The sequence below is a fragment of the Aquarana catesbeiana genome, linkage group LG05, assembly GCF_042186555.1.
Source record: "Aquarana catesbeiana isolate 2022-GZ linkage group LG05, ASM4218655v1, whole genome shotgun sequence".
Taxonomy (NCBI): Eukaryota; Metazoa; Chordata; class Amphibia; order Anura; family Ranidae; genus Aquarana; species Aquarana catesbeiana.
The window spans coordinates 647,108,316-647,133,647 of NC_133328.1; the positions used below are offsets into that span (position 1 = coordinate 647,108,316).

General features: G+C 45.7%; 1 protein-coding gene across 1 annotated transcript in view; it reads right to left on the reverse strand.

Annotated features, from left to right (window-relative positions):
* Positions 1-360: 360 nt before the first annotated feature.
* LOC141145651 (uncharacterized) overlaps positions 361-25,332 on the reverse strand; it is a 69,775-nt gene continuing 44,803 nt past the window's right edge. Inside the window, exon 2 of the mRNA XM_073632487.1 lies at positions 361-3,403. Within this exon, the coding sequence (XP_073488588.1) occupies positions 1,767-3,403 (1,637 nt within the window). The 3' untranslated portion in view covers positions 361-1,766. The remainder of the gene's footprint in view (positions 3,404-25,332) is intronic.

A 25,332-nucleotide genomic window follows, 5' to 3' on the forward strand; every position in this document is an offset into this window, starting at 1 on the left:
GAAGGTGGATGGGACTTCAGTCTCCACCTGTATACCCCAGGGATGCTGGGCAGTTGGCCCAGATCCCCAACAGCATGACGGAGTGAGCCCAGACACCCTGTCTTCTCTCCAGCGGCAGAAAGGACTCCAGGGAGAAGGGCCAGTCCAGGCCTCTCCCCAGCGGCAGATATGTTCTCTGAGAGAGGCAGAGGTTGGCTGGGTGAGGAATGCTTTGTTTGGAACAATTTGTTTGGGGTACTGTGTGGGTACAGGCATTAGAGGGCTGGAACTACTGACTAACTTCGGAGTCAACCCGTCTGGGGTCTCCTCCTGTGTTAGTCTCCTGCTGAAAGGGGAGAAATGTGACAGACCCAGCCGGGAGAGAGACTTTTGGAGGGGACTGAATGCTAGCCTCTTGCCGATCGATCGTGGGCCCTGGCATTTGGGGGAATGGTGCTATTTGTGAGCTGTGTGCCTGGGGACCCTTGAGGTGGTATTACTGTGGATTCGGGTCCTGGTCCCCCAGGACACACAGACTCTGGGGACCCTGGATTTGCCATATTAGAAATAGTGGCTGATTCATAAAAGCTGGGACAAATACTGTTGGGAGGTGCTGGTGTCAATTCCAGCCACCTGTCTGTCTGTTGCCTGCTAGAATGTGTATTGTAAATAAGTCTCTAGTATGGGATCTAAGAGTCATTAGATCCCCATTGTTGTTTGTGTTAATTAACTCTGCTATTGTGATAATGTTGATTGGGTTTTCTGAGCTACAAGACGGCCAGTCTGGCCTAAAGGTCATGTCTGAGTCATCTAGGCTGTCTAAAGGGAATAGTTAATTAGCCCATGTTAATTAGGTTTCTGGTCACAGGGGTATGTTCAGAGTAATATGAGCCAGAGGTACGCACCTCCTCTTTTATTGTATAAAAGAGCCTGTATTTTTCAATAAAAGAGATTTCTGGTTGAACTTACATACAGCCTGCCTGGTGTTTGTTCTGAGCTACACAACTGAATTAGAACGGCACATAGCTGTAGTTCTAGTCCCGGAGCATCGGATGACGGAACCATCAGATGTTGCGATCTGTAATCTGATTCTATAGCTGCATAGGAGTGTCGGGAGAGTGGAACCAAGCAAGCAGGGGCTCTTTACACTCCTCATCAGTGCCGCCTCATCAGTGCCCATAAGTGCCACCTCATCAGTGCCCGTCAGTACAGCCTATCAGTGCCATCAGTGAAGGAGAAAAATTACTTATTTCCAAAATTTACTGAAAGAAACTAAGAAAACCTTTTCTTTTCTCAAAATTTTCAGTCTTTTTTTTTTTTTTTTTGTAAAAAATAAAAATTCCAGCAATAATAAAATGCCACCAAAAGAAAGCTCTATTTGTGTGAATAAAATGATAAAAATTTCACATGGTTATAGTGTAGCATGACCGCGCAACTGTCATTCAAAGTGTGAGAGCGCTGAAAGCTGAAAATTGGCCTGGGCGGGAAGGGGGTGAATGTGCCCTGTAGGTAAGTGGTTAATGATGTGGCTACAAATACTGGGGTATGTTCCTGACATTCATTAAAGCTAATGAAGCTACTTGGATGAGCAGCAAAATGTCTTCAACATTTCAAAACAAGCCTAGTTGAATGTTACTAAATACTACTAGCTATGCTTGTCCATTTATTCACTAATTATCAGTAGTTCTGTTTTTTTTTGGGTTTTTTTGTATGGGTCAAGAAAAAAAAAATCAGTAAGTAGCTGAAGGCATAAACATACATTTCCCCACCTGTTTTCTATCTGTTCTCTAATTGGGACCCTTCGGCTTGACAATTGTGTCAAAGCTGGCACCTGCTCCTTGAGATTGAATATTACTGAGGATAACAAATTTTTTAACGGCTTCTTCCAGCATTTTAATTCTCTCCATGAATCCACTCTTTCCTTCCCGCTTCTCTTTTTCGATGAGCAGCTGGATGTAATCCACAGCAGACATTGGATTTGGTTTTAAGGCGATCTCTTGGAGTCGTTTAAGGATCTTGGCCACCTTCTGAATAAGTTTCAGGGCCTCTTCCTCTGCCTTCTTGATATCATCCTTCAATTTTATGAGAACCTTTGCTGGGGTCAGCGCCATCTTTTCCTCTTTTTCATATTTTTCTTTTACTTCAACATAACTTTTCATTTTTTTGTCAACAACAGTTTTCCAGTAAGACATTTCTGAAAAATGTGTGCTAGACTTATGTCCACACACGCGACAAGTTCCCTTGACATTAAAAACTTCACAAAAATAAACCAGGGAGTCAAAATACACGATGCAATCTCGGTGACATGTAGAGCTGCACTCACGGCAGTTGGTTGAGCATTCGCTCTCAGAGTCTATCTTTTTTTTTACAGTTTCTGTCACCTCAAATTTAAAATACTTGTTGCTTTCAATATCCGTCTTGTGTTGATTCAGATTCCTCTCTGTTTCTTTCAGTTCATGCTGTTTAAACATTACCTCCTCAATTTTTTGGACAAGCCCATCCAAAACTACCTCCAAAGTATGTCTTTCTGACAGAACTTTCTTTGTTAAACTTAGATCTTTACTGGCTAATCCAGGCAAAAAGTGTAAAAGAAATTTCTGAATGCTTTTCATTCCCATCTTCCATTGTATTTCATGAGCCAGGCAGCCATCGTCGTCCTCTTCATCGGGGTGGTTATTAGCATACACCATGCTGTTATTGACCTTGAAGTACAAAGGTTTTCCATCTTTAGATTTCGCACATGGAACATCAGCCTCCATAATTGCAGAGAGAACGTTTGGTTCCCCGATTTCGGCGAAGGTTGTGAAGAAGACTATATTATCCTTGATGTCATTCCCAAAAATAGACAAAACATTGTCAAAGATGTACGACTGTGTTGGAGTTAACCGAGCCAAAGTAGACTGAACCACAAAACAAATCGCATCAATTTCCGTGAATTTGCATTTATAAAAAAATTCTCGTATCTTCTGCATGATTTTCTCATCATAATCTATCCCTCTGGTGTCTCCAAACCCCGGAGTGTCAATAATGGTTAAAGAGTAAGGGATTTGGAAGTGATCGTCATGGTTGATCTGGTAGATGTGGACACTCGATGTTTGGCTGTGAGCTTGACTCTTCTCACTACTCTGCTCAATTAGCTGGATCCGGTGTTCATCCTTCCAGTCCACACCAAAGATGTAGTTGATCATAGTGTTAATCAGGGTTGTTTTACCAGATCCTGTTTCACCAACCATCATGATCACTTTGTTTTTCTTATCGGCCTTTGCTGTTCCATATTCCCATATCTTCTGATTCTTCACGCGCTCCATATTCATCTTGTAAATGGTTAGAAATCCAGCCTTGTTTTTGCTGCTCAGGTACTTGTTTAGTTTCAGTAGTAGAGACCTTTTACAATCTTCTACCATAGAAAGAGTGCCTTGCTTACCTACAAAATCAACAAACAAATAATTATTGGCATCTTTATAAAATCACAATAGGAAGTCACCCAATATTGAAAATTCTCCAAGGTTACAACCAGACAGGTTATGGTGAGATGGACTCAAATGAACCAAAATATCCTCTACCTAATTAATGAGAAACTGTGTTGTCATGGCTAGTTGTAGTGATTTTATAGCACTGATATGGAGTTATATTTTTAAGATCATGTGTTGTGTTAAGAAGCTAGGCTTTCCCCATTGATAGGCAAATAAACCAGTCTGATTGGTTTAGGAGCTAAGCAAAGGACAGGATATGATATACAGGAAGTTGGGTGAGGAGTTTATGACTTTTTGAAACAGGCATGGGAGAGACAAAGAACAGAGTTAGTTTGGAACACAAAGGACGAGGACATGTGTTGGAGACTTTGGAGGAAACTGAAGTTTTGAGTTGGACTCTGAGAAAAGAACCAAGAAGGACATTACATCTTGATTCCATCTCTAAGTGGAGTAACTGTTTAGTTTACTTATTGCACACATATTGTACATGTGTAGCAAGGTCTCCGGCCTCCTTCAGTCTAATGAGAACCTCCAGGGCCAGAGATAGCTGGCATCCTTCTTTATATGGTGGGTTGTAAGGCATAGTGGGTATAATGCAAAGTAGATTCATTGGGCGCCAGACACTTCTTGAATGCAAAGAGATTTTTATTTCTCTTGAACAGAACTTTGAGAGAGAGGGTTACATAGTTACATAGTAGGTGAGGTGGAAAAAAGACACAAGTCCAACCTATGTGTGTGATTATATATCAGTATTACATTGTATATCCCTGTATGTTGCAGTCGTTCAGGTGCTTATCTAATAGTTTTTTGAAACTATTGATGCTCCCCGCTGAGACCACCGCCTGTGGAAGGGATTTCCACATCCTTGCTGCTTTTATGCCCTGTACACACGATAGGATTTTCCAACAACAAATGTTGGATGTGAGCTTGTTGTCGGAAAGTCCGACCGTGTGTATGCTCCATAGCACATTTGCCGTCTGACTTTCCGACAACAAATGTTTGAGAGCAGGTTCCCAAATTTTCCGACAACAAAACTTGTCGGAAATTCCAAGCATGTGTACACAATTCCAACGCACAAAAGTCCATGCATGCTCGGAATCAAGCAGAAGAGCCGCACTGGCTATTGAACTTCATTTTTCTCGGCTCGTCGTACGTCTTGTACGTCACCGCGTTCTGGACGTTCGGAATTTCTGACAACATTTGTGTGACTGTGTGTATGCAAGACAAGTTTGAGCCAAGATCCTTCGGGAAAAAAAAACACGTTTTTGTTGTTGGAAAATCCTATCCTGTGTACAGGCCATTACAGTAAAGAACCCTCTACGTAGTTTACGGTTAAACCTCTTTTCTGCTAACTTTAATGAGTGGCCACGTGTCTTGTTAAACTCCCTTCCGCTAAAGTTTTATCCTCATTGTGGGGTCACCAGTACGGTATTTGTAAATTTAAATCATATCCCCTCTCAAGCGTCCCTTCTCCAGAGAGAATAAGTTCAGTGCTCACAACCTTTCCTCATAACTAAGATCCTCCAGACCCTTTATTAGCTTTTTTGTCCTTCTTTGTACTCGCTCCATTTCCAGTACATCCTTCCTGAGGACTGGTGCCCAGAACTGGACGGCATACTCCAGGTGTGGCCGGACCAGAGTCTTGTAGAGCGGGAGAATTATCAATTTATCTCTGGAGTTGATCCCTTTTTAATGCCAATATTCTGTTTGCTTTGTTTGCAGCAGCTTGGCATTGCTGAGCCTATCATCTACGAGGACCCCAGGTCCTTCTCCATCCTAGATTTCCTCAGAGGTTTCCCCCCCAGTGTATAGATTGCATTTAGATTTTTGCCACCCAAACACATTATTTTACATTTTTCTACATTAAACCTCATTTGCCATGTAGTTGCCCACCCCATTCATTTGTTCAGATCTTTTTGCAAGGTTTCCACATCCTGCGGAGAAGTTATCGCCCTGCTTAGTATCGTCCACAAATACAGAGATTGAATTGTTTACCCCATTCTCCTGGTCGTTTATGAACAAATTAATCAGGATTGGTCCCAGCACAGAACCCTGGGGGAGCCCACTACCCACCCCTGACCATTCCGAGTATTCCCCATTTATCACCACCCTCTAAACTCGCCCTTGTAGCCAGTTTTCAATCCATGTACTCACCCTATGGCCCATGCCAAGGGACCTTAATTTGTACAGTAAACCTTTATGGGCAACTGTGTCAAATGCTTTTGCAAAATCCAGATACACCACATCTACGGGCCTTCCATTATCTAGATGGCAACTCACCTAATCATAGAAGGTTAATGGATTGATTTGGCAAGAACGATTCTTCATTAATCCATGCTGATTACTGCAAATGATACCGTTCTCGTTACTAAAATCTTGTATATAGTCCCTTATCATCCCCTCCAAGAGCTTGCATACTATTGATGTTAGGCTAACTGGTCTGTAATTCCCAGGAATGTATTTTGGGCCCTTTTTAAATATTGGTACTACATTGGCTTTTCTCCAATCACCTGGTACCATTCCAGTCAGTAGACTGTCAGTAAAAATTAGGAACAATGGTCTGGCAATTACTTGACTGAGTTCCCTAAGTACCCTCGGATGCAAGCCATTTGGTCCCGGTGATTTATTATTGTTAAGTTTACCAAGTCTAATTTTAATTCTGTCCTCAGTTAGCCATGGAGGTGCTTCCTGTAATGTGTCATGAGGATAAACACTGCAGTTTTGGTTACTGAAGCCCCCCGATTCCCTCGTGAAGACTGAGGAGAAGAATAAATTCAATACCTTCACCATCTCCCCATGCTTTGTAACCAGATGTCCTTCCTCATTCTTTATGGGGCCAATATGGTCTGTCCTCCCTTTTTTACTGTTTACATACTTAAAGAATTTCTTGGGATTTTTTTGCTCTCCTCCGCTATGTGTCTTTCGTGTTCTATCTTAGCCGCCCTAATTGCACACTTACATTTCTTGTTGCATTTCAAGTCTGAATGCTGATGATGATCCCTCAGCCTTGTACTTTTTTGAAGGCCTTCTCCTTTGCTTTTATATGCATTTTTACATTGGAGTTAAGCCATCCAGGACTTTTGTTCGCTGTTTTAAATTTATTACCCAATGGGATGCATTGGCTAATGCCCTTATTTAATATGCTCTTAAAGCAAACCCATCTCTTCTCCGTGTTCTTTGTTCCTAAGATTTTATCCCAATTTATGCCTTCTAACAAGGTTCTTAGTTTAGGGAAGTTGGCTCTTTTGAAATTCAGTGTCTTTGTATTCCCCTTATGTTTCCTATTTGTGTGATTTATACTGAAGCCAATTGACTTGTGATTGCTGTTTCCTAAATTGCCCCATATTTCCACATCCGTGATCAGGTCTCTATTGTTGGTAATCAGTGGATCCAGTAATGCTTTATTTCTAGTTGGTGCGTCTACCATCTGAACCATGAAATTGTCCTGCAAGACATTTAGGAACTGGCGAGCCTTAGATGAATGCGTGGTCCCCCCCCCACTCTATGTCTGGATAATTAAAATCCCCCATTATAACACTTCCCATCCTTGCACTAATCCAATTTGTGATAGGAGATCCGTCTCTCCCTCCTCCCTCAGGTTAGGGGACCTATAGCATACTTCCAGTAATATTTTCCCCTTAGCTTCATCCCTTTGGAGCTCTACCCATAAGGATTCCACCTCCTCCCTAGCTCCCTTAGTGATGTCATCTGTCACATTCACTTGTACATTATTCTTGATATATAGGCATACCCCTCCCCCTTTTTTACCCTCTCTATCCTGCTATAAAGGGTATACTCTTGAATGGTTGCCAGCCCATCATGAGAGCTGTTGAACCAGGTCTGTGAAATTCCCACAAAATCCAAATCCTCCTCGTACAACAGTATCTCTAGTTCACCCATCTTGTCCACCAGGCTCCTGGCATTGGTGAACATGCCACGTAGTTTAGACCAGTCGCATATTATCCTCTTCTTGGGTATTCTGAGATTGCAACTAGGACTTGTTACTTTACTTACCTTGGGTTTATGTGCTGTAGTCAACCTAACACTAATGCCCCCTATTCTACCCTCTGGAATATGTTCTGCGCTGACTATCTCTACCTCTGGACCCTCCCCCCCGGGTCCCCCCCCCATCACCTAGTTTAAAAACTCCTCTAACTTTTTGGCCATCTTTACTCCCACCTGATCTGCACCCTCCTCATTTAGGTGCAGACCATCCCTTCTATATTACTGGTGATCGACTGAGAAGTCGGCCCAGTCCTCCAGGAACCCAAACCCCTCCTTACTACACCAGCTCTTCAGCCACTTGTTTACTTCCATAATCTCCCTCTGCCTTTCTGGTGTGGCTTGATGTACGGGTAGTTTCCTGAGAATACTACCTTGGAGGTCCTTTTCCTCAATTTTACTCCCAAGTCCCTAAAATCGTTCTTTAGGACACTCCATCTGCCTCTGACTTTGTCATTGGTGCCAACATGCACCATGATAGCCGGTCTTCCCCATCCCCTCCCAGTAATCTGTCCACCAGATCCGTGATGTGCCGAACCCGAGCGCCCCGTAGACAACATACAGCTCGGTGCATCAGGTCTTTGTTACAGATTGCCCTCTCTGTCCTTCTAAGAACTAAGTCCCCTACCACCAGAATCTGTCTTTCCTTTCCCTTCGCTCCCCCCCCCCACTCTCACTGGAGGAGTTCTTCCCCCGGCAGCTAGGAGAGTCCCTCAGCTCCAGCAGTGCTGGTCCCTGACTGGTTTCACCAATGTCACTCAATGGAGCGTACTTATTGGGATGGTCCAGCCCTGGATCAGCCTCCCTGGCACTTCCTCCTCTACCCTTCCTGACTGTCACCCATCCGCTCTTTCCTAGTGCCTGCATCTCTTTGTCTCCACCCGCCTCTGTGCTGGCCCCTGCCGGCACCTGCCGTGTACGTTCCTGGATCTCCTTTAGTATGGACGGTCGTCTCAGTGATGACAGTTACTTCCCCAGATTCAGAACCTGGGCTTCCAGGGAAAAAAATGTGCTTACATTTTGCACAGCAGTATTCGCCCTTGATCGGATGATCAAGGAACGCATACATCCCGCAAGATGTATACCCAGTCGTATCTCCACACCCACCGGGCATCGTACCCACTAATTTAATGAGGATTGGGGATTATACCCTGTCCAAACTACCTAACAACTAGCTTCCTGACACTAATACTCAAAAAGACAATACACAGGTACTCAACAAGACAATACACAGGTACTCACCAAGACAATACACAGGTACTCGCTGACCAACGTGCACCCGCTGACCAACGTGCACTCGCAGACCAACGTGCACTCGCAGAACAACGTGCCAGGACACCCTTAGGCAGTTGCAATGTTAATTGGCAGACTCCGAGACTTCAACAGGAGGATAGCCATGCAGGGAAAGGCATCCAGCAAGATGCCACATCTGCATGTGTAGGAATGCTGTCTCCTATGGCAACAGTCTTTAACAGTTTCTAACACAAGGTATAACAGTTTTCACTTCCACTACAATCACTTCTTGTAGTTCTTCAGCCCACTGAGCTCCCAGTCTCTCTCACTAGACTAGATGATTCACTGCCACTGAATCCCGTGAGCTCCTCAAATCTTCACGGTAGTATCTTCCTCAAGCAACACCCCTGCCTCTCTACTGGGTCCCTAGCTTGGCACTCAAGATACTTCTCAAGCTTCACCCCACTGGCCTGCTTGGTCCCTGGCTTTACACACAAGGCTGCTCTGCAAGCGTCACCTCCACTGGCTGGGTCCCTGGCTTGATACCCACTGAAGTTTCCCAATTCTTCACCATCCCCGGTTGGTGAGAATTCTGCTCCAGTACTTGCTTCAGCTTCTCACTGTGGTCCCTGGTAATAAGGTGGTTGGTCCCTTAGTGGCAACAGCTTCCCCTCTACCTCCGACCGCGAAGGGTTCTTGGGTGGGCAGAACCGTCACTTCTGGTTGGACCAACCAACCCTGCGCTGCTCTCCTGCTTTTGGATAGGCCCTCAGACAGCCTAGCAGCCAGGTGTGCCTGTGATAGGCCCAAACTCTGGCCTAGCAGCCCAGGGCAACACAAAACACGTCCACCCAGACAGCCATCCAGGTGGCACAGAACACTGATCACTTGACTTCACCCAAATATATAGGTTCTTCCAGCAGGCCAAGGGATTTAAGAAAACCCCTGCCCATTGGCTGGGATACCCCATATATCCATAATCTGACCTTGCATTGCCCTTCTCGTATCTAATGCCACCAGATACCCAGCCACCTAGCTGCAAGAGAGAGAAGTGCAGCAATTACAGGCTTAGAGTGAAATCAATCGATCCCTAACAATGAGCCAAGGTAGCTATACCTGGCAGGTAAATTTAGAAGCAACTCTGCCTAAACACCAGGGTGCTACACATGCATCTGTACAGTAAATATAAAAGACTATTTAACCTCTAGAAATATTGGTATCATCGACTTCTACTACTATTACTAATGACCCTTACTACTTTCAAACTGAAATCAATATAACCACAAGAAAGGAAAGGCAAAGTGGGGGGGGGGACAGGAATGGTGGGGCCAGAGAGAAACAAAAAGACTAAGTGTGGGGGGGGGTAATTAGGGAACAAACAAGAAATAAGTTCAAAGCTGGGGTATCAAACACGGATATGTCTATGACAGATGAGTATTGTGGGATTGTGTGTTAAACAAGAATCCAGACTTGAAGTAAAGGCTTCATCTGATGGAAGGCCCAGAATATAATTCAAGTTTTATTACAGGTGTAGCACCCTCTAGTGTGCTAGAAGAAAAGTATAGTTTTTTTTTGAGAGTAGGTAAAATTTCCAGGCTTGGCAGCCAAACCTGGGTGTGTTATGATCTGGGCTGGGAGTATCTCAGAGTAGAGCTGGGTGACTCACAGGTGGTGTCACTAGGACTTCCCACTTCTTTCCAGAATCTTCCGGTGCTTTCTGCAAAGACAGGTGAAGAGGGGAGGTGGAGCCACCTGGGGTGTTCTGAGGAACCCTGACCAATCCCCAATCTGGATTGGCAGGAGGCAGGCCTCCTTAAATACCAAGGGTCAGCCCAGCTGTGGGGAGGAGTTGATCGAGTGGAAGATGGAGATGAAGTCTTAGGCTGTCAGGGCCTTTGAGGGAGCTCCCAAGTCTGTGGGGTGACCTTGGGCCTGGGGCTCGGGTCCGGATAGGACCCTCCTACAAACCACAGAGGTGTCCTGGCAGGAGGCACAAGAGGAGCAAGAGAGGACAGTGGGAAAACACTGCCGGGCAAGTCTCCAAGAGTTCCAAAGAGGCAGCCAGGAGGGCTGGTGAGTGTACACACAATCAGGAGGACTGGGGGGCACGCCTAAGAGGACTGAGATGCAGCAGTCTGGGATGGGTGCAGAGCCAGCCTGGAGGGTTGTGGTGGCACAGGCAGTGGAAAGGGGCAGCTGCAGCCAGGAGGGCTGGCAGTGCCCGAAGAGGTTGTACTGGGAGCAGTAGCCACAGGGACAGCTAGCACTGGAACTTTCTATTTTTGCTGCACTGTAGGGGCCCGCAGTCCCTGCCTGTAAAGGGCACCTGCTTCAGGCCTGGCTGAGCCAGTGATAATATAAAGTCAAAACATAAAACCCAAGCGAGGGATCAATGTCTTCCCTGAGAGTGGAGGGTGAATGATACATATGTAAATGTAAATGAAAATGTGTAAGCACAGTTGCTGAAAGCTCTCCACTCTTTAAAATAAGAAACTATGTTTAAAAAGTTTTAAGGGGAGGTTCCCTTTAAGGAGAGGTCCCGGCAGTATAGGAATGAAAGGAGGGAACATGATCCCTTTAAAAGCCGGTGTCACAGTACGCCCCCAAAATCCTGACGAAGCATGTGATGACTTGCGAAACGCCTCAACTTATCACGTACCTGTAAGATCGGAGCCCGCTGACAGCCAGCAATGGTGATAAGCTATACGCTATACACCATCTCCGTGAAGCCTTTCTGGGGCATAGGAGATGACACACAGCAGTAACAGGACTATATAGTTGGTGTCTGACACCCGATGACTCTTTTATGAGCTCTGCTGTAGCACACTTAAGAGAGAGCTACATCCCAGAGACACTTTGTATCCAAGATCTTTAAATCTTCAACCAGGACCAGTGGATTGCCATAACTAGGAACACCAAGGAATGGTGAAAGCCTTCGGGGCAATTTTATGCTGTTATACAGTTACAGTCATGGCTTGAAACATCGCGGGTCTGTCTCCATCCGCCTGCAGTGTGTAGCATTCCATTCCTATTCCCGTATGTTCCATTTTGCCTAATGGCTCTGGTCTCTTGGATTGCTTCATAATTGACCTGGACGGTCTATATTCTTCTAAGAAGAGACACTCCACCAAAGTGGAAACTAGTAACGTTTGCTGATGCCCAATACATGATACATGCTGCCTTTTTGACGTGTCAATGTCCCAGCTGAACACGTGAACATAGTGAACACGCTAGGAGATCAGTTTATTTCAAATCCCTCGCACATGGATCAGCATGATTTACTCCTCCTGTGTTAAATCATTGACAGCATTGCTGTACCTGGTTCCTCTGCCTCTTGTAGGTAGCCTCCTCACATACAGTTAACTGTGACGGGACAGTCTTGCTGGCTGAGAGGAGAAGTGGGACTACAATTTTATCATACTTACTTACTCATGCAGAAATGTCATATTATATTCAGAATGTATTTGTGTTTACCTGTGTTTCATCTGATTAGGCGACCCATCAGAATGTGTAACGGAAGTGACGTTTCGTCGCCGCCATTTTGCTACACCCCGCACTCCTCCACAGTAAGGATACACAGAGAAGGGGGAAAACGGACATCTTGTTACACCCACCGGAGTTTTGCATTTTACACTTATTTTTAACGTCACTTCCGTTACACATTCTGATGGGTCGCCTAATCTGATGAAACGCCTGCTGTTTTATGAAATCCTGTTGAGTCTCTAACTGTTCTCTAACTCTTCTCCAGCAGCCATCTTGGAGAAGCCTTATGTTCTGATTGGTATCAAGATCTCTCAAGAGTTTGTCGACCATTTTCTGTTAGCTTTCATATAAAAGAGAGCCCAGCCACCATTTTGAGAGACGTGTGTGTGTGTGGAATGAGTGAGGTAAAGGTATATTGCCTGTAAGGGAAAGCTAGGCCTTACTCAGGGAGAGTGTTCCAGCCTGCAGGGGCAGAACAGGGATCCTCAGGAGGCCTGCCTATGAACACTGCTGCATCTGTGGAACCTGCTTATGGACAACAGCCTATGACAAGTAATCAAAATGTGCCTTGTATACCACTGATGTGCCTGAAGAGAGGAATAATAACCACAGTGCCCGTTCACTGAGCTGCATTCTGTATCTTTGGTGAATGGACTGTGAATCTGTGCTTTATATGCTAACAAGAGAATGGTTTACTCCACTTTTGTAAATATAATTTTCCACTGTTGCTTATCTGGCAATCAAAGTTACTTAATTTACAATACCACACAGTGTGTTTCCCTCTATAATACAGCCATGCTAATTCCCCCACTGTCAGGGCTGGCTCAGCCCTTCCTTCTCTGAGCTGGCCACTCAGCTGTCGTCTATTTGCCAGCTCTCATCTCTCGCCACAGTTAACCAGCTGTTGTGGATCTGCTCATCAGTCCCGCCTACTTAAAGATCCCCAGCTCACTTCATTCCTGCCTTCGCCTTGGTCACATCACAAGAAACCATCTCCTGCATTCCTGTTTAAAGACTGGCTTTGCTGACATCCCTTCTGGCTCCTTATGCTGCTTGCTGTTCCTCTATTCGGATCCCTGACTTCTGGCTTGGCTGATTACCCGATCTGGTTACTGAACTCTGGCTTGGCTGATTACCCGATCTGGTTACTGAACTCTGGCTTGGCTGATTACCCGATCTGGTTGGCTATGCTTTGACTATGCTTACTATATTTACCTTTTTATTTTTATTAATAAACAAGTGTGATTTTACTGTACTTCTGTCTCGGTCTGGTTCATGGTTTCTGACAGTAGGCGAAGGCCATGAATTCAGAAGATACAGTCAATCCACTTGTTGGTAATAATTTTTCCAGATTGGATGAGCAAGATCACCACATGGATCAGTTTGCCATGGCGTTACAAACGCTCCTGAGTCACACGGCTCACCTGTAATCCCCCATTGTGGCTGCTCCGGTACAACCCGAGTTGCAGGCCGTCCCTGCTGCTGCGCCAGTCTCTGTGCAGGCACCCGTCTTGAGTATTACCTCTATAAGAGGTATGTCTGGTTCCGCCCCGCTTCCCCATCGATTTGGGGGTGATCAAGTTCAATGCAGAGGGTTTGAGTTGAGATGCTGCCCCAGGCATTTCCCATGGACAGAAGCAAAGTAGGGTTTGTGATATCTTTGCTTTCTGAGAGAGCCTTGGCCTGGGCTAACCCTCCATGGGAGACGCAAAAACCTGTTGTCTTGAGTTACCCTGAGTTTGTGGCCTCCTTTAAAAGGGTATTTGACATTCCCACACGCTCTGCTTCTGCTGCCAAGTGTCTCATGTCCATCAAACAGAGTACGAGACCTGTTGCCGACTACGCCATTGAGTTTGGTACTCTGGCAGCAGAGGTTGCTTGGAACAATGGGGCCCTCGTGGCTGCTTTTTCTCATGGTCTCTCAGATTCCATCAAGGATGAGATAGCAGCCCGAGATATACCCACTGAGCTGGAGAGCTTGATCTCATTTACCATCCTCATTGATTTCAGACTCAGATAAAGACTGTCATTTAGGGAGTGCTTGCGGAAGCCTCCTATATGTTTGCCTCCGAGCCTTGCAGTCCCACCTGTGCCTCCCTCACCTCCCATGCCTACTGGTACCAAGTCGGTCAGTAAAGATGAACCCATGCACTTGGGCTTCATGTGTCTCTCTGTGGATGAGAGAGCCTTTAGGAGGAGGGAGAGATTGTGCTTTTATTGTGGCCAGGCAGGTCACTTTTTGAAGTCTTGTCCTACCCGTCCTGGGAACACCCGAACCTTGAGGTCCTGTCATGGACAGACCTTGGGTGGTGTTGTGTCGTCCCCAGTTATCCAGAAGGATAAGCCCCTGGTTTCGGTCACCCTTTGTTGGGCTAAGTCGTCTATCGAGATACAGGCTCTAATCGACTCTGGGGCTGCAGGCTTATTCATTGATACTGCCTTTGTATCAAAGCACTTGATTCCAATGCAGCTGCGTGACACTCCACTTGCCATTGAGGCTCTTGATGGGAGACCTCTACAGCCTGCCCATGTGACTCATGAGACGGTTCTGATTTCCATGGCCATAGGGGCTCTTCACCATGAGATAATCCAATTCCATGTGATTTCCTCTCCTAAGTTTCCGCTGGTTATAGGTCATCCTTCGTTACAGAGGCGCAACCCCTCTTTTGATTGGCTCCGTGCTGAGGTTCTCTCCTGGTCACCACAATGCAGTGAAACATGCTTCCGGAAGGTAGCCAAGGTCCTGTGTACCTCTTCACTCTCCTCCCTGCCAGAGGAGTACCGTGATTTTAGCAATGTCTTTGACAAAGGTCAAGCTGGTAGTTTGCTTCCACACCGACCTTTTGATTGCGTAATTGACCTTCAACCTGGTGCCACTCCACCTCGTGGCTGGGTTTACCCTTTGTCGGTCTTGGAGGATAAAGCCATGGAGGAGTATGTTGCAGACGCACTTTCTCAGGGTTTCACCCGCAAATCCTCTTCTCCTGCTGGTGCTGGTTTCTTCTTTGTGAAGAAGAGGAGCGGTGAACTGAGACCTTGTATTGATTATAGGGGTCTCAATCGTTTCACGATTAAGATTGCCTACCCGATCCCATTGATTACAGAGCTATTTGACTGCCTCAAGGGAGCAACGGTTTTCACCAAGTTTGATCTGTGAGTGGCTTACAATCTCGTGAGGATTAAGGAGGGCGACGAGTGTAAAACTGCGTTTAATACCAGAACAGGCCATTAGGAGTATCTCATAACGCCTTTTGGCCTGTGTAACGCCCCAGCAGTTTTCCAGGAATTTATTAACAATGTCCTCCGAGATTTGTTGCAGTTATGTGTGGTGGTTTATCTCGATGATATCCTCATATTTTCTAAGTCCCTGGAGAGCCACCACAAAGATGTCTGTCGTGTGCTTCAGAAATTAAGAGAGAACAATCTCTATTGTAAACTGGAGAAGTGTGAGTTCTAACGGGAACAGGTTAAATTTCCACTTCCATTTCCACTGCTGGTTTTTCCATGGACACAGAGAAACTTTCGGCAGTCCTACAGTGGCCTCGACCCGTGGGGTTACGTCCTCTGCAGCATTTCCTGGGTTTTGCCAACTATTATCAGAAGTTTATTCGTAACTTCTCGTCTCTGGTCAAGCCCCTGACCGATATGACCAGAAAGAACAGTAACCCACAGAGTTGATCTCCAGAGTCCATTAGGGCCTTTGAAAGTCTCAAGGCTGCCTTTGTTTCTGCTGCTGTGTTGGCACATCCTGATCCTACGTTACCTTTTACCCTTGAGGTTGATGCTTCCGAGACTGGTGTTGGCGCCCTTCTGCCTCCACGTCCTACCTCTGAGAGTGCTATGCATCCTTGTGGCGACATTTCCAAGAAATTGTCACCTTCCGAGTGCAATTACGAGATTGGTGACAGAGAGCTGTTGGCTATCATTTTAGCCCTGAAAGAATGGAAACATCTCCTCAAAGGTACCACTGTGCTGGTTCTCATTCTTACTGATCATAAGAATCTCACATTCTTGTCTGAGGCTAAACACCTCTCTCCCAGAAGGGCACGATGGGCTCTTTTCTTGTCAAGTTTCAATTACATTGTCTCATTCTTACCCGGTACTAAGAATGTAAGGGCTGATGCCTTGTCACGACAATTTTCCTCCACTTCCAAGTTGGAGTCGGTTCCGGTTCCTATGATTCCTCCTGATCGTATTCTGGCTATGGTTCGCACCAGTCTTACTTCTCATTTGAGTGACAAAATTCTTGCTGCTCAGGTCGGTGCTCCTCCTGAGAAACCTTGTGACCGCTGCTTTGTCCCAGAGTGTCTCCGTACTGCCGTTCTCTAGACTTACCATTCTCCCAAGGCAGCTGGCCACCCTGGTAAGAATCAACTCGTTTGGGCCATTTCCCAACAATTTTGGTGGCCTAGTCTATGTGCTGATGTAACTGCCTTCGTAGCTGCCTGTTTCGTGTGTGCTCAGAGTAAGACTCCACGACACCTTCCAGTGGGCCTCCTACAACCCATACCCAATGGAGAGAGGCTCTGGACCCACCTGTCTATGGATTTCATTGTGGAGTTACTCAACTCCCAAGGCAACACAGTTATTCTTATGGTGGTTGACCGGTTCTCAAAGATGTGTCATTGTATTCCACTTAATGCCGCGTACACACGAGCGGAATGTCCGACAGAAAAAGTCAGACGGAAGCTTTTCATCGTCTATTCCGATCGTGTGTATGCCTCATCGGACTTTTTTTTTTCAAAAATTCTGACGGACCTAGAAATGGAACATGTTCTAAATATTTCTGACGGAACCAATTCCTATCGGGAAAACTGCTCGTCTGTATGCTGTTCCGACGGACCAAAAACGACGCATGCTCTGAAGCAAGTACGAGACGGAAGTTATTGGCTACTGGCTATTGAACTTCCTTTTTCTAGTCCCGCCGTAAGTGTTGTACATCACCGCGTTCTTGACGGTCGGACTTTGGTCGGACTTTGGTTTGACCGTGTGTAGGCAAGACCGCTTGAATGGAATTTCGTCGGAGAAACCTTCAGAGTTTATTCCGACGGCAAAACCGGTCGCGTGTACGCGGCATTAGAAGTTGCCCACTTCTAAGTAACTGACTTCCATTTTTGCTCAGGAGATCTTTCGCTTACATGGGCTACTCAAGGTGATTGTCTCGGACAGGGGTAGTCAGTTTGTGTCCAGGTTCTGGCGAGCCTTTTGTGCACAGCTGGGAATTCAGCTTGCTTTCTCCTCTGCGTATCACCCGCAGTCTAATGGGGCCGCAGAATGAGCCAATCAGTCCTTGGAGCAATTCCTACGTTGCTATATTTCTGACCATCACAACAACTGGTCAGACCTATTACCATGGGCAGAGTTTGCTCATAACAGTGCCTTGAATTCTGCTTCCCGATTGTCTTCCTTTATGGCGAGTTATGGTTTCCAACCTTCTATGTTGCCTGACTCGTTTGATCCGCAGAGTATTCCTGCACTAGAGGAGCATCTCCGTGGTCTTCGTTCCACTTGGGCACAAGTCCAGGAGGCTTTGCGTCATGCTAATGATAGGGACAGACTCCATGTAGACCACAGACGCCTGCCTGCGCCTTCCTATCAGGTTGGGGACAGGGTCTGGCTGTCATCTCGCAACCTCCGACTTAGTGTTCCCTCACTGAAGTTCGCACCTCGGTTTTTTGGGCCTTTCGGTATCCTTCGCAGGGTTAACCCAGTGGCTTACGTGTTGAACCTTCCTCCTAGTATGCGCATCTCAAATGTGTTTCATGCCTCCTTATTGAAACCATTGGTCTGCAACCGCTTTACCACCTCGGTGCCACATCCTCACCCTATACAGGTTGAGAACCATGAGGAGTATGAGGTACAATCCATTGTTGACTCCCATAGGCGCATACAGTACCTGGTGCATTGGAAGGGTTACGGTCCGGAAGAACGCTCCTGGGTCTCATCTTCGGACGTACATGCTCCTGCCCTCCTCCGTGATTTCCATAGACGTTTTCCCCTCAGGGTCGGTGGTCCTCCGAGGGGGAGGTGTCATTGAGGAGGGGGGTACTGTCAGAGCTGGCTCAGCCCTTCTATCTCTGAGCTGGCCGCTAATTGCCAGCTCTCATCTCTCTCCACAGTTAACCAGCTGTTGTGGATCTACTCGTCAGTCCCGCCTACTTAAAGATTTCCAGCTCACTTCATTCCTTCCTTTGCCTTGGTCACATCACAAGAAATCATCTCCTGCGTTCCTGTTTAAAGACTGGCTTTGCTGACATCCCTTCTGGCTCCTTATCCTGCTTGCTGTTCCTCTACCTGGATCCCTGACTTCTTCTAATAAAGCTTTTCTGTATTTTTCACAATACAGCTGTTGGTTTTTTTATACCTTCTTTCATTGAGTGGCCAATTTGACCCTCGACCTGTATTTTTGTCCTGAGCCAGTGTCGGGCCTACAGTGCTAGCTAATCCAGGAAATGCAGCAAGTGATGTGCTGGAGGAGTGATAATCTGCAGGCAATGAAGTGCAAGAGGAGAAGAGGAGATCGTATATACCGAGGTGTATATAGTTGGTCCCAATATTGACTTTTAATTACCTGGGCATCTCATAAGTTCCCCATCCCTATCCAAGTTTAATTCCCCTCAAAAAAACATAAAAATAACAAGAGCATGGACTTCTTTCATGCCCTGGCTGGGCAGGGTGACAGACGGACTACTACACTCAATAGCCCCTACGGGGGTACCACTACACAGGTATTCAAAAAATACAACCAGGTTGCCCAAATGTTAAGAAATGTTTATTTGACCTGACAGAGGTGTATCCATGTCAGAGCCTCCGTAATAGAATCTAGTTACCCAATCACTAACCTGACTCAGGGTGGAATAACCCAGCTCTGAAAAGCCAATTCGGGTTAGGCCTATCAGACGCTATCAAGGGCTTCTTAGTACACTAGCTTGAACCAAAATAATTGGATGAAGCCATGCAAGTAGCCATCCATATAGACAGGTGTTTACGGCAAAGGCATAAAGACAGGTTTGTTTACTTGCCTGCTAGTACACTGCCCACTTCTTCTCCATCAGGCCTTCCTGGGTCCTCTCAACCTCTCCAGAAGGAGCCTATGCAAATTGGCACTACTCGTTTATCTACTGAGGAAAAGGCTAGCAGAAGATCCCAAGGACTCTGCTTATATTGTGGTGGCTACAACCGTTTTGCTCCCAGCTGCCCCAATAAACCAGGAACCATCCAGAGTCTAGTGCAAGTGGGGTCTACCTCTCTAGATGATAGGGTGCCAGGTACCCTCTGAAATAAGCTATTTGTTCCTGCACAACTTAGTGCTGCCACATTCTCCTACCACCTCTCAGCCTTCATGAATTCTGGTGCCACTAGCAATTTCATCAATAGGGACCTAGAACACCAGCTACAGATTCCCTTCGACTAACGTGCATTGAACCTTTTCAGTTTTAGCTGTTGATAACTCTCCCTTATCCATAGGCCTGGTCATCTTTTGACTATACCCATTACTCTGGTGACTGAGGCAACACACAGGGAGACAATCAGCTTCTACTTGATAACATCTCCTGCCTATCCCCTTGTCTTAGGTTATCCCTGGCTTAAACGGCATAACCTGCACATAGATTGGCTACAGGGGTGGAATTATGTCCTAGCCCCAGACCGCAGCTGTCCCTACTGGTTACGCTGACTTTTTAGCCTGTATTCCATAAAAAGGCCGCTTCTGTTTTCCTCCTCATCGGCCATAGGATTGTCCAATAGACCTCCTGCCTAACACTACCCCTCCTAGAAACCGAACTTACCCTCTGTCGCTACCTGAGACCCAAGTCATGAAAAGGTATATTCATAGCATAGAGATGGATGAACAGATTTTTCGACCGGACTCGAATCCGTCGGAAAGATTTGAAACATGTTTTAAATCTAAAGTCCATCTGATTTTCGACCGAAAATGTCCGCTGAAGGTCTGATGAATCCCACACTACCTGAGACCCAAGTCATGAAAACATATATTCAGGAAAATTTAGAGAAGTGGTTTATTCGTCCATCCACTTCCCCTGCATGGGCAGATTTATTTTTCATTGAAAAGTCCTTATGGCCTTGTATCAACTACCGTGGCTTGAAAACGATCACTATACCTAACAAGTATCCCCTACCACTTATTACAGAGTTCTTTAGTCGCATCCAGGGAGCTCAAATTTTTTCCAAATTGGATTTACAGGGAGCTTATAATTTGATTCACATTCGGGAGAGCGATGAGTGATAACCGGCTTTTAATACTTGTGAAGATCACCACGGATACCTTGTAATGCTGTTCGGCCTGCGTAAGGCAAAATCTGTCTTTTAGGAATTTGTGAATTACATTTTTCATGAGTATCTGGGCCAATTTGTTTTTGCATATTAGGATAACATCTTGATTTACTCTTCCACCTCACAGTGATCATTATAATAATGTCCGTGGAAAGTTGATGCTTCGGAAATGGGAGTAGAAGCCATCCATTCCCAGTGGTCTTCCTCGTCTGATGAGCTGCATCACTGTGTTTTTTACTCTCAGATGTTCTCCAATGCGGGGCTAAACTATGACATTGGGAACTGGGTATTCTTAGGGGCCAAATGGCCCTTGAGGAATGGTGAGATTGACTGGAGGGAGCTCACCATTGTAGTCTATACCAACCATAAGAATCTGGAGTACATTAAGATGTCTGAGCGCCTTAATTCTCATCAGGCCCAATGGTCTACCTCTTTGCCTACTTTGATTATACTATTACCTACTGTCCAGGTTCTACGAATTGTGAATGTACATAAATAAATCATACATATCATAAATTAGTGAAATAAAAATCTGAAAGATTCCTCTTATAAAAACGCAACACCAAAGAAATCCAAACAAAATGTGCAATAATCGAATAATATCATAAAGAATCACTGATAACCATTACAAATCAAATTGTGAATAAATATATGCATGTGATCTTGACTGGAGAAAAACAGAGACCTCAAGTGGAAATGAGAAAAGTCCCAAAGGAAAGCCCCTCAATATTGCGCAAAGAGAGCTTGATTGTAAAGATTGCATAAACACACCGCTCACAGTGATCCTCCACCACATAGATTTTGCGCTTACCAAAAAGCAAGCAGTAAAAGCTTGTGTGCAAACCAAACCAGGGATGTCCAGCTGGCAGTGTGACTTGTCTGTGTGCAGCGTAGCTGCGGAAGTGCAACAGGAAATCCAAACACTCAAACTCAAGGGCATGTGGACAGAGGAAACATGGCCATAGTGTAAATCTGCTCTTTTCAATGGTTTGCACAGAACAGCCCCAATCCTTCTCTTCTCATGTACCTCGCTGGCGCTCCTGGCTCCTCCCCCCCACCATCTGCCCTCATAGAAAGCCACCTGCTTTGGAGACACACATGCCTGCTTGCTTCCAAGCCCAGATCTGTGTGTCCATTTACTCTTCAATGGAAGTTTGGCTAATGGAATAAAATGACCATGTGCCCATTTGAGGCTTTATTGTAGATCTACAATAAAGTCCATGGCTATGTTTGTCCAAGGGTGTGTCAGAGAAATAATCAACCAGGCCGTATTGGCCGAATGGGTTTCCGGAACGAACGCATGTGCAGTAGAACGATGCGGCGCTTGTGCGCTCGTGGTCGGGTTGATTATTTCTCTGACAGTGCCCCCCCCCCCGAGGGGCGGACTCCGGACGCCCAAACTGGACATCAATTCGGGATGTTCTTGATGAAATGCTCGGATCAAGAGAGGAGCGTGCAGATTCCTAGCGGGTTCCCAGGAGGTGTCCTCAGGAGGGTACCCCTTCCAACTAATCAAATACTGGAGCTGTCTACCCCTCTTCCTGCAGCCTAGAATAGACTCCACCTCAAATTCCCTCTCCCAGTCGACCTCGACTAGTTGGGGAGGTAGTTCTTCTCTCCCAGAGAAGGGGCTGGAAACAACAGACTTTAATAAGGAGGCATGAAATACTGAATGTATTCTGTAAGAGTTGGGCAGTGCTAGCTCAAAGGACACAGGGTTGATCACCCTTTTGATCTTAAAAGGTCCAATGAACCTTGGCCCCAGCTTCCGTGAGGAAGAGGTAATTTGAGTTTAGTAGTTGATAGCCAAACTTCCTCGCCAATTTTGAAGACTGGGTTCTCCTTCCTTCCTTTATCATAATGTCTTTTGTAATTGTCCTGAGCTCTTTGTATAGTTTCCTGAATTTTCTGGAAGTTCAACTGAATAGAGGCTATGCGGTCTTGTACCGCAGGGACAGATATCTCAGGAATGATGTTTGGAAGAAAAGAAGGGTGGAAACCGAAGTTTGACCAAAATGGTGATTGATTGGTAGCTGTATGGATGGAGTTGTTGTACGCAAACTCAGCGTATGGCAGAAGATTGGACCAATCATCTTGGGAACCGGAACAAAAACAATGGAGGTACTTTTCTAGAGTTTGATTTGTTCTCTCCGTTTGGCCATTGCTCTGTGGGTGATAGGCAGAGGAGAGACAAATCTTTATTTCCAGGGCTTTACAAAGTTCCCTCCAGAACTTGGAGGTAAATTGGACACCTCTATCCGAAACGATGCTCCTAGGTACACCATGAAGTCTTGTAATTTCTTTAAAAAATTTTTTAGCTGTATCTGCAGCAGAAGGAGTACCCACCATGGGCAAAAAATGTGCCATTTTAGAAAAACGGTCGACAACGACCAAGATAGTGGTAAAACCCCCCGAAGGAGGTAGATCCACAATGAAGTCCATGGAGACTTCCACCCACAGCTGTTCCGGAATGGACAGAGGCTTGAGTAGACCCCAGGATTTGGTGTTTGGACCCTTACTTTGCTGACAAAGAGAGCAAGAAGAGACATAATCCTTACAGTCCTGTCTCCAGCCTGGCCACCAAAAAGATCGGGAGACGAGTTCAGCAGTCTTTTGTGTCCCGAAGTGACCTGCTAGTTTGTGGTCATGAAAAGTCCTAAGAGCCAAGGGTCTCATTTCTAGTGGAACAAAGATTTTTCCTCGGGCCCAGAGTAGGTCATCATGTTTTTCCAAGGAAGGTACTTCTGGGTCTGTACAGTGACTGGACGTTGATTTAATAGAAGTTATTAAGTCAGTTTGGATGGCCAACAAGAAATTTTGTGGAGACAAGATAGTGCTAGGTTCAGCTGCCTGAGAGGTTTCAAGGAACATCCGAGAGAGTGCATCTGCCTTTCTGTTTTTGGAGCCAGGTCTGTAGGATATGTGAAAATTGAATCTAGAAAAAAAAAGAGTCCAGCGGGCTTGTCTGGGTTTTAATCGTTTGGCTGACCTGAGATATTCTAAATTCTTATGATCGGTGAAGATCATGACAGGGTGGAGTGCACCCTCCAGTAGGTACCTTCACTCTTCCAAGGCGAATTTAATGGCCAACAACTCCCTGTCACCTACATCATTGTTCTTTTCTGGCGGAGTCAGTTTCCGGGATGTGAAGGCTACGGAATGTAGAAGGGCCTTGAGCCCCTGTCTTTGGGAGAGGATGGCTCCGGTGGCAGTTTCAGAGGCATCTACCGTATATACTCGAGTATAAGTCGTTCAGAGTATAAGTCGAGGCCCTAATCTACCACAAAAAAATGGGAAAAACTTAGTGACCCGAGTATAAGATGAGGGTGAGAAATGCACAGCTACTGTAAGTGGAAAAGAGGGTCAACAATGCACATTTGCAGCATCACTGTGCCCATTTGCATGCCTCACTGTGCCCATTTGCAGCCATAGGTCCCCTGAACTTTAAACTCGGTAGTTAAGGGTTCCTAGATGCCCCCTGGCTGCAGGCAAAATTTGGGGTCTCTGAACCCAAAGGGTCCCAAAATGACATTGCTGCAGATGGACACAGTTGACACTGCGATCTCCTGATGATGTACTGGAGACGGAACCTGGCAAAGTGTCTGATATGTTTAAAGATTTTTTTAGCAACCTCTACAAGGCCACAGATACGGATAACACGTCCATTATGGAGTCCTTCCTAGGGGGAATTCAAATCCCTCAACTAACTGCAGAACAGGTGGAGGAACTAGAAGCTCCACTTACAAAAGATGAGATATCTAGTGCCATAGCAGGATTCCCCAGATCTAAAGCCCCGGGATCCGATGGTCTACCGGTGGAATTTTACTCCACTTACTCAGACCTGTTGATTCCCAGACTGCTTAAACTATATAATGCCATCTTTGAGGGCTCTGAAATGGCGGTATCGATGTGTGAAGCCACTATAGTAGTGATCCCCAAACCGGGCAAGGACCCACATGCCCCGAAGTCGTATCGACCCATCTCTCTGCTTCAGGTGGATGTCAAGATACTTGCGAAAGTGCTTGCCATCCGCCTGAATAAAGTTATTTTGTCCCTAGTGCATAGTGATCAGGCTGGCTTTATGCCAGGTAGAAACACCTCCTTTAACCACAGAAGATTGTTTATAAATTTACAGGCCACTCATGATTGTCCAGGGTCACGGGTGATAGTGGCCTTGGACACTGCTAAGGCATTTGACTCAGTAGAGTGGAGATACCTTTGGTCCTGTCTTAGTAGTTTTGGCCTGGGACCTAAATTCATAAAGTGGGTGCAGCTCTTGTATCAGGCCCCGGTTGCGAAAGTACTGGCTAATGGCTGGACTTCTGGACGGTTTTTCTTGACCAGGGGTACGAGACAGGGGTGTCCTCTGTCGCCGCTGCTTTATGCGCTGGCGGCAGAGCCACTCGCGATAGCTATTCGAGCACATCCTGGAGTTATGGGACTTGGTAGAGGGGAGGTGATGGAAAAGATCAGTATGTACGCGGATGACACACTATTATACCTAGATGATTCAGACAATGCCCTACCGCTAGTTCTAGATTTAATTAAATAATTTGGTACATTTTCTGGCCTTCGAATAAATTGGGACAAGTCACAGATATTACCCTTGGACAGTTTCCCGCCACCTAGGAATAGAGCCTTATTACCTTTGCAGAGGGTAGATACTATTAAATACCTGGGGGTACGGCTGACTAGAGACCCAGCAGATTATATACCATTAAATATAGACCCACTATATGAAATGATCATACAGAAGACTCAGAAAATGGTTCTCTTACCCAAAATTCTATACATGATCTGGCATTCTCCAGTATATTTAATTCTTAGACATTTTAAGGTAATAGAAGCTATCTTAAAACCATTCATATGG